Source organism: Megalops cyprinoides, chromosome 19, assembly GCF_013368585.1.
Source record: "Megalops cyprinoides isolate fMegCyp1 chromosome 19, fMegCyp1.pri, whole genome shotgun sequence".
Lineage (NCBI taxonomy): Eukaryota > Metazoa > Chordata > Actinopteri > Elopiformes > Megalopidae > Megalops > Megalops cyprinoides.
Window position 1 is genome coordinate 1,754,177 of NC_050601.1, and position 9,701 is coordinate 1,763,877.

At 42.1% G+C, this 9,701-nt stretch overlaps 1 protein-coding gene across 1 annotated transcript; it reads right to left on the reverse strand.

Moving 5' to 3' along the window:
• Positions 1-3,734: 3,734 nt before the first annotated feature.
• On the reverse strand, positions 3,735-8,954 carry LOC118794496 (GTPase IMAP family member 8-like). The gene is made up of 4 exons (XM_036552760.1): positions 8,924-8,954; positions 7,767-8,477; positions 5,904-6,614; positions 3,735-4,564 (listed from the first exon to the last, which is right to left on the reverse strand). The coding sequence occupies exons 1-4, from the start codon at positions 8,952-8,954 to the stop codon at positions 3,735-3,737; spliced, it is 2,283 nt and encodes a 760-aa protein (XP_036408653.1).
• Between the last annotated feature and the right edge of the window lie 747 nt (positions 8,955-9,701).

A 9,701-nucleotide genomic window follows, 5' to 3' on the forward strand; every position in this document is an offset into this window, starting at 1 on the left:
TGCTGTAATCAGTGATGAAGTAAGCACTGATTTGAGTGCCACATTTACTGATAGAGTGGTCAGTGTAAATAATTGCTTACTTAATGTAGGGTGTGATGGGGGTCAGTATATTAATGTACAATTAAACTGCATTGTGAAATGTAGTCTGTAGGAAGGTCATGAACTAAACTCACAAGAAGAGGGAAACTACATGCTGTTGCTTCTTTTCCTGAATGGCAGTGTGGATCCCTCTGTCTCTGAGTTAACCAGCTTCTTTCTTCTGCTCCATTTCTCCTCAAAGTTCTGTTTGAAAATGGGGATAATGGTGAATAAAAAACATAATACACAACAGAACTAGTAACAGTTAATACTATAGTATAGATGTTATCTTCCAAGCATCCCCTGTCCTATCTTAGCAAACAGCACAGACGTGATGGATTATACATGATCAGCTATTATAATTATAGTGATGAGGAGTTCATTGGTGCAAAACAAAAAAACAAAAAACAAAACAAAACTGTTACTGGTAGGGGAAAAGGAAATGAAATATGAACATATGAACAAAGTCATGAGGCATTTCTTTTTGTGAGTGAATGCAACAATACATGCCACTGCATACTGGCAGATGTAATTCATCTTGCACAACTTACAGCGCATAATAAACCACACACAAAAGATAATAGACTGGAATTTAATATCACAAAATCTCTCAGATTGACGTGGGTGAAGGGGAATCCTCTGTGAAAAATATGCAGAAAAAAAATTTCCTTCATAATTTGACTGACACACTCATCTATGCACATCCCCTTCAAAAAGTAGATCTCCATGGATGTGCATTTTTAAACCAGCATGTAATAAATGACACAGCAATTCCATCAGCCCATCAACTTTATAAGATGTAGTTTACTAAGTTATGGATGTTACTTGTATTGTATTGTTATATTTTTGTCCTATTGTTTAATACATATTTCATAACTTTTTTCATGAGACCGATTGATTAATAGTGTGACTAACACATAGTTAGTAACTAGAGTCTAATTCACTCCAGATTAACCTTTGTCAAAGTCATTGATGATATTCTCTATTTGAAATAATAGCTGTCAATAAGACAGCTAGGCGGGGTGGGGTGGGGGGGGTTGATTTGTTATATTGAAAGATCCTGATTGGAGACTCTCTACTCTTTAGGATAAGTACCACCGGATCCTTAGTGACACAGAGAGTCAGGATCTCAGTTTAACATCTCATCCAAATACAGCATCTCCTACAGCACAGTGTCCCCATCACTGCACTGGGGAATTTGTCTCTTCTGTTTCTGGTACTATGGCTGTTATTATTATGCCTTATTATTCAACATTCTACCACATGGTCGCAGTGCAGAGCAGTGTTCAGTGTGGAGTGTCACTCACTCTGTCCTCTTCCACTCTCCTCCAATCAGACTTCTCTGCCTCACTCATTCCAGAACTCATTGTTCCATATCCAGACGTTGCTGAGCTCTCTGGCTGACTCTTTCTCATCCACCATGACACCTTCTTACTGGACCTTCGATGAGCCGATCCGTAGTCCCACACAGAGTCACCTGCTTCAGAAGGGGCTGGAGTTCCTCCACTCACTGCAACAGAACAACAAACACAAGCTCTGTTAAACTATACGTCGATCACATTAGGATTGGGTTAGGTGTTAGGATTGGGTCCCAGACATATCACACATATACACTTTTTTTGTTTTGTTTTTGCACCTGCTGCTGTCCCCACTGTGCAGCGTGAGGCAATCTTTCTTTCAGGTAAGCACAGAAAGGACGGGCAGGAGAGAAAAGACTCCGGCAACAAACTGAATGTGACAGAGGCGTTGATGACGGATGCAGTTTGGGTTGGAGCAGGAAAAAACGCTATACAGCGTTTGCTGGGGGCTACGACAATCTCAGTCATTTCATTATTGGCTATTTGTATTCCTTAGTGCTGTGGTAGACAGTGTTTAGTTTGGCCTGCAAAGACCATGAGTTTTTAGTCATTTAGTTAACACTTTTAATTGTCACTGGAACTCACAGACCTGCATTTTGAGGTTGCCTGTTTCCTTTCAGTTCCTTAAGGTGGATTGGTTTTTAGCCCCTCTGCTTCTTGCCTGGGTTCAGGGCAGGATTGGACAATGGACAATGGAAACTACACACGGAGTTGGACCGTCCTCTCTGTGCCATTTTTTTAAATAAAATAAATTAAATGTCAAACCTACCACTGTGGCTTTGGTGGCTGTGGGATGCAGGAAGGTCTGCTTTGTGCCAGGATTTGGTTAAGTATGTTTGTTTCTCTACTCACACACACACAACACTCACTTAGGGGACTTACAGGACTTCATTTACAGTAATTTATCATCTTTTTATTTTGAGCCTGTGAAGCTAATTTGTAACACACAGCATTCTCTGACGCAATGAGTCCTACCTGTATATTCACTGAAGCATCACTGTGTTATGAAATACAAAATCACCCTACAAACTTAGTACTTTGGTGCATGGTGGTGAAAAATGCACCTGTTCTCTTTTAGGCACAAAGCCTTTTCCAGTCATTATCACCAGAGAAAATAAAAAAGTGTCATAGAGATGTGCTCAGCTGAGTGGGGAGATCATTCTCTGAATGTGTCCTGAGTTAAGCTGTAGGTGTGAAATTTAGTCTTAGAAATTTAGTAGGACCATAAAGAATCAAACTCACGCAAAGGGGGCAACAAATCTATACTGTTCCTCCTCTTCCTGAATGGCAGATTGGTTTCCTCTGTCTCTGGGTCGACCACCACCTTTGACATTATCTCTATCAGCTCCGCTTTTCTTCTGCTCCATTCCTCTTCAAAACTCTGTTTAAAATAGGGGTGGATAAGCCTTACATTCACACAACATATATACAAAGCAAAACTACTCTGTAAAATAGTGTGCTGAAACAACATATCTGTCTTCGAAAGGGCAATTTGCTTTGCAATGCAATGGTATGCTATCGGTCAGAGCAGTCTTCAGTGTGGAGTATCTCTCACTCTGTCCTCTCCCAGTCCCACGGAGTCAGGCCACCCTGTGTCACTCAGTGCAGAACTCCTTGTGCCGTATCCAGACAATACTAAGCTCTCTGCCCGATTCCTTCTCAGCCCCAATGACACCTCACATCTGGACCCTCCATGATCCAATCGATTGTCCCGCACAGAGCTGCCTGCTTCAGAGGGAACTGGAGACCCCTCACTCACTGCAACAGAACAACAGCAAAAAGACCCGTTATACTGCGAATCATTGTAATGCTTATTAGTTTCGTCGCTTACTTGCTTGTTATCGTTATATTCAGGAGAGATTATTAAGTGATTACTCAGGTGCATTTATGAAGTGGAAGGGGGCAGGGACTGGATTGCTTATATATGGTGGCTAAAGGCAGGGTACATTTACATTTATTCATTTAGCAGACACTTTTATCCAAAGCGACTTACATAGGTTACAGTTCTTTACAATGTTATCCATTTATACAGCTGGATATTTTACTGAGGCAATTGTGGGTTAAGTACCTTGCCCAAGGGTACAGCAGCAGTGTCCCAGTGGGGATCGAACCGGCAACCTTTCGGTTACAAGTCCTGCTCCTTAACCACTATGCTACACTGCCGCCCAGTAGAAAGATGTTTCATGTGTGCTCCTGACTTTTTCAGTTAAAGTCCCCTTGACTTTATATCCTTGCGTCTATTCATCTTTAAAACTTTATTCACATGAACTGTGCTCTCTAAAATACTGAGCCATATGGTCACTGGCAAGGAAATGACTCAGACTCACGAGAAGGAGGAAAATCCATTCTGCCCCTCCCCTTCCTGGATGGCAGAGTGTATCCCTCTGTCTCTGGCTCGACCACCAGCTTTGACACCCTCTCTATCAGCTCCTCCTCTCTTCGGCTCCATTCCTCCTCCAGCTTCTGTTTCAGCTTCTTTTCATCCACTTTCCCTCCTTCAAACCACTGATTCAACCCCTCATCCTTCTGCTCTGGATTAAAATAACCACCTCTGTTTCTGGTCACCATCTCCTCTATCTTCTCCAGCAGCTCTGTGACCTGAGTGCCATCACTCCTGTCCTTATTGTTGAGAACATGATACCTGCTCCCACATTTCTCTACAAGCCACTGGAGGGCCTTCCCTTCAGCCTCAATGTGCTGCTCAATGGTTCTGTCTCCCAGCCAGTCTCCCCTGGTGAACAGCACTATAGTGTGTCTCCAGACTCTCTCACTGAGTAGATCCAGGTGTTGCTCCACTGATCTCCTGTATGTCTCTGTGAATGATGAGCTCACATCAATGACCAGGAAAAGAGCGTAGGGTCCTGGGGGACACAGAGACACACTGCGCACAATCTCCTGTTTATCTAGGGCAGGAGTTCCCTTCATAGAATGACTTCTCCACCAGCCTGGTGTGTCGACCACAGTGAGCTGCCTTCCAGCTACTTCACCCTGTCTCTTCACACACTGTGCAGTTCTTACTCCAGACTCAAACTCCTCTCTGCCCAGGATGGTGTTTCCTGCTGAACTCTTCCCAGTCGCCCCCCCTCCCAGCAGCACAATCCTCAGCTCTGAGAGATTGAGTTCCTCCCCTGTCAGAGAGAAAGAACACAATTTATTCCACAACAGGAGTATTATGACACTCAGCTCTGAAATGAACCATGCTCTGTAAGTATGGAAGTCTATTGGGAAAAATCAGTAGCATAAGAGTTTCTTATGCTTCTGTTTAGAATTGTTCATATAATTATGGTTAAGATGTATCATTCATTCATTTTTTTCATAGATTGCTCAGTGTCATATAACCAGAATGGGATGAAAAATTTAGCAACACTACATAATGTCTGATTTTTTAAATGTTTAATGACATCAGTTCAAGAATTTTTACAGGAAGGAGATTTTAGTAAATGGCCACTCTAAGATTCAACTGTTTCATAAATATGTTTTGCTTAGGTAATTCAGTGTGGTTAAAATTCATGTTAAATCCATGAAAATTGTTCAAATACTTTACATTATTGTTACTATGTGATTAACTCCACACTGTTTTGGTATTTTCTTTTCATTCAACATTTAGACACCCCACTATTGTATTGACTCCTAGCTGTTCTCTCTTGTCTCCCCAGGTCACAGTTTGCTCACCTCTCTGTAACAGTTATTTGAAAGGCATCATATAACTAAGCATTGTGTTAAAGCATTCAGACTGTCAACTAGTTAATTCTCTTTATTGCAACCTTTCAACAGATGACATACAGTCACACTGTAGGGAACACACAGCTTCATGGTACTTCAAAAAGATGAGATCTAAAAAGAACCAGCATGTGCATGTGAAAAGGGGTGCAGTCCCTGATAAATAAATGTATCTATTCAGACAAGAATCCGATAACTTTAAATGACCACAGTGGTCCAGTTGCATACATGCCATTCAGGTGTGCAACACTCCGAATTCTCAGTGTTAGGATGTGGCAAACCGGCATATGGGAGGAAATGCTAAAATTAAATAACGTAAACATGTTTTGCTTGAAGGCTCAAAACATAAGGTTTATTAACACTCCTGCTTTGAAAAGTTTGACATTGAACGAAACCTTGAGGCTGACCTTCCCATCACTAGTGGCTTGCTGTGAAAAACTGAGACCTTTGAAGCTTTTGACCAGTCAGGTGAATGAATAAAGAACCTGGGGTAAGAACCTAGCTTTCTCATAGCTGAAGAAGGTTATGTGTAGGCATTTTTTTACCTGGTGTGGTAGTAGCATATGTTTGAACACTTTAAGGCAGTACTCATTCCCTTGGTGACAGTGTTTCCAACAACTGCAATGATGGCTGTAATGATTTGATATGTCTGCAAGCCTATTGAATGCACTTTTTGTAAGTTGGTAAGTAAGACTATTTGTCAAATGAATAAATGTAAAGGAGAAAAAATACCAAATATGATCTCACCTTTGAAAAGCGCTCTGAGAGTCTTCCTCTGCTTCTGCACCTTCATCATCTGTTGTTTCGCTTTTTCTTCCACTGCCCTCCTCTTCTCTTCCACCTCCTGTAAGAGCATTCTGTCCATTTCATAGTGACAGCCACCATGTCCTGCCACCATCTTCTCTATCTTCTTCAGCAGGTCTGTGACCTGAGTGCCATCACTCCTGTCCTTATTGTTGAGAACATGATACCTGTTCCCACATTTCTCTACAAGCCACTGGAGGGCCTTCCCTTCAGCCTCAATGTGCTGCTCAATGGTTCTGTCTCCCAGCCAGTCTCCCCAGGTGAACAGCACTATAGTGTGTCTCCAGACACTCTCATTGAGAAGCTCCAGGTGTTGCTCCACCGATTTCCTGTGTGTCTCTGTGAATGATGAGCTCACTTTAATGACCAGGAAAAGAGCGTAGGGTCCTGGGGGACACAGAGACACACTGCGCACAATCTCCTGTTTATCCAGCTCTGGAGTGTCCTGTACAGAATAAATCCTCCACCAGCTTGGAGTGTCGACCACAGTGACCTGCCTCCCAGCTACTTCACCCTGTCTCTTCACACACTGTGCAGTTCTTCTTCCAGATTGAAACTCCTCTCTGCCCAGGATGGTGTTTCCTGCTGAACTCTTCCCACTCTCTCTCCCCCCCAGCAGCACAATCCTCAGCTCTGAGAGATGGTGTTCCTCTCCTGTCAGACAAAAAGAACACATTTGATTCCTCATCAGCTCTCCGTGGACTACAGACAGGAAGGCTGTTGAGTGACATCAACAAGATGTGTCATTCAGTTCTTTGCATGTATTTCTCAGTGTACCCCATTCCGTATGGAAATAAAAATTCACAGCCCTACATACTGTATGATCTAATGTTCTAAATTTTTACAGGAGGGAAATTGTATTAAATTGCCACTTTAAGATAAAACTCCTGCAAGAATACACATCATCCAAGTACTTCAGTACAGTTAAAACTTATATGGAGAACTACAGCTGATGAAATTGTTCAGATACAATTATTTGATTATGAACTCCAAACCTTTCTGGAATTTTAGTTTTATTCAACATTTTAAACACCCCAGTTGTGTAGTGACCCCTAGCTGTTCTCTCTGTCTCCCCAGTTCACAGTGAGTCTGTGTGTGTGTGTGTTTGTGTTGGGGGGGGGGCTGTTCATCCCTCTGTAACAGAGAGTCCAGACTGCTCTCACATTCAGGGCTCTGAACAGTGTCTCTCAATAGAGGCTGATCTAAACACAGTGTGTTTAAAGTGAACAGCAGGGCCTCCCTGGAGAGTCTGTGCTGTAACTGTGTAGGACACAAGCTGCTGTCTCACCCACAGCACTGAGGCTCAGTCAAATGCAGTGTGCTCCACCTGAATAGCCGACTACAGTATTCATTTCTCACCATTTTTCATGCTTTTTACCCCTTTATCCAACCCTGTCTTTTGGAATCGGTAAATGTATACTTGGCTCGTCTCACCACAACGATCACTGCCCTGTTGCACAAGCACTGAGGGGAGATGAGTGCAATGCTCCCACGCACTCACATGCAGCCGGCGGCTATTTTTCAGTATTTACGGGCTTGAATTGGGTAGCAGACAATCAGGGCTGATGGTCCTGGGACCAGAGTTTCCGTACCATAGTACCCAGCACAGGGGAAAGTCAGGAGGTGATAAATGATATAGGTTTCTGTGAAACATGAGTGTTCAGCGGGAAATGAGGTCACAAGTAATAAGTTTGTGTAATAAATTCACATCTATTAAATAATTATTAAATAAAACAATAATGATTTTTATTATAAGTATTTTTATATTTTCATGAAATAAGTATACTTGAATGAAAGTGAGCCCACCTTTGAAAAGCGCTCTGAGAGTCTTCCTCTGTTCCTGCACCTTCATCAGTCTCTGTTTCGCTCTTTCTTCCACTGCCCTCCTCTTCTCTGTCACCTCCTGTAAGAGCATTCTGTCCATTTCATAGTGACAGCCACCATGTCCTGCCACCATCTCCTCTATCTTCTTCAGCAGGTCTGTGACCTGAGTGCCATCACTCCTGTCCTTATTGTTGAGAACATGATACCTGTTCCCACATTTCTCTACAAGCCACTGGAGGGCCTTCCCTTTGCTCCCAATGCGCTGCTCAATGCTTGTGTCTCCCAGCCAGTCTCCCCTGGTGAACAGCACTATAGTGTGTCTCCAGACACTCTCACTGAGAAGATCCAGGTGTTGCTCCACTGATCTCCTGTGTGTTTCTGTGAAGGGTGAGCTCACATCAATGACCAGGAAGAGAGCATGGGGTCCTGGGGGACACAGAGACTCACTGCGCACAATCTCCTGTTTATCCAGCTCTGGAGTGTGATGTACAGAATAAATCCTCCACCAGCTTGGAGTGTCGACCACAGTGACCTGCCTCCCAGCTACTTCACCCTGTTTCTTCACACACTGTGCAGTTCTTCTTCCAGACTGAAACTCCTCTCTGCCCAGGATGGTGTTTCCTGCTGAACTCTTCCCACTGTTTCTCCCCCCCAGCAGCACAATCCTCAGATCTGAGAGACGGTGTTCCTCCCCTGTCAGAAAGAAAGAACGCAATTTATTCTGATATATATGGAATATGGAATTCACAAAGCACAGAATCAACTCAATGATGAATGAATACAATATGTTTAGAAAAGCAATTTTATTTGTAATATTGAAAGTAATATTCCTATACAAAGTTGTAACCCTAAAGGTTTGATAATTAAATCAAAGGTAGGGAGGGAGTGCTACATGGATGCACTGAAAACTAGGAACAGATGACTGGGAAAGTGCTTTTAGAGACAGGGTTACTTTAACATGAAGAATCAAACATGACCAAGACACATTTCCTAAATTATTTAAAATCATCAAATTTCTTAAGACGTGCCTGATTTGCCTAGTTGCTGTGTATGAACACGCCAAAGGAATAAATGCATTTTTAACGGTTTTGTTTTAAAATAGTTTTGTTTTTTGTCATTCACAGAAAGAAGGAACTTACCTTGAGGAGAGGGTGCACCTCCAGTTGCCATTTCGGTCTCTCACTGTGTTTCCACTTCCCTCTGCTCTCTGTGTAAAACATAATTTTATTATTATTTACGTTATTATTAAACCATATGCCCCCCCCCCCCGACCTCTGATTATGTTTTATGTTAATAATTTGGGGTGTGGCAAGGGTGGGTCATTTTTGACCCAAAGGAGTATACAGATTATTAATATTAAGCAAAAGTTCAATAATGAGGCTGCCACGACAGTACAAACAACAATAAACAACAGAATTCCCTCTATTTCCATCTCTCTCTCCCTCTCATTGCATGCATATATATATACATCAGCTCTGTGCCTGTTTACCAGAGACTTTCATGTGCTAAATAAGCTAACTTAGTTTCATAGCTCACCAGTAAGGAAGTGGACCTTTGGAAATCATGCAATGATTTAAAGGCCAGGCTTGAAAAATGATTGCCATGTTTTTTTATGTTAACTAGCTCCCTACAAGCTAGCTAGTTTAGTCGTGTTAAAGTTCATTTGTTCTCTCTGGTGTACCTTGTGGGGAAAAGTAATAAGCTGAAAAAGTAAAAAAGCTTAACCTTCACCTGGATTAACAAATTCAATGCAGTTTTCTGTTTACTGTTTATAGCAGGTAATGCCATTGCTACCTGTAAGTTAATGTTTCTATACTGCCTGGCTATCTACCTAAACACTCATCACAGATTATAACTTGATTTCCAAGTTAAAATAAAAAATCAATTCAATTCAAATGATTAACATTTGATGCAACG

Excerpts from the sequence above, each read along its gene's own strand:
- LOC118794496 (XM_036552760.1), bottom strand. The coding sequence starts at position 8,954 with ATGGCAACTGGAGGTGCACCCTCTCCTCAAG. Across the intron at positions 8,478-8,923 it reads AGGTGCACCCTCTCCTCAAG|GGGAGGAACACCGTCTCTCA; the intron begins GTAAGTTCCTTC and ends TCTTTCTGACAG. Across the intron at positions 4,565-5,903 it reads TCTCAGAGCGCTTTTCAAAG|GGGAGGAACTCAATCTCTCA; the intron begins GTGAGATCATAT and ends TCTCTCTGACAG.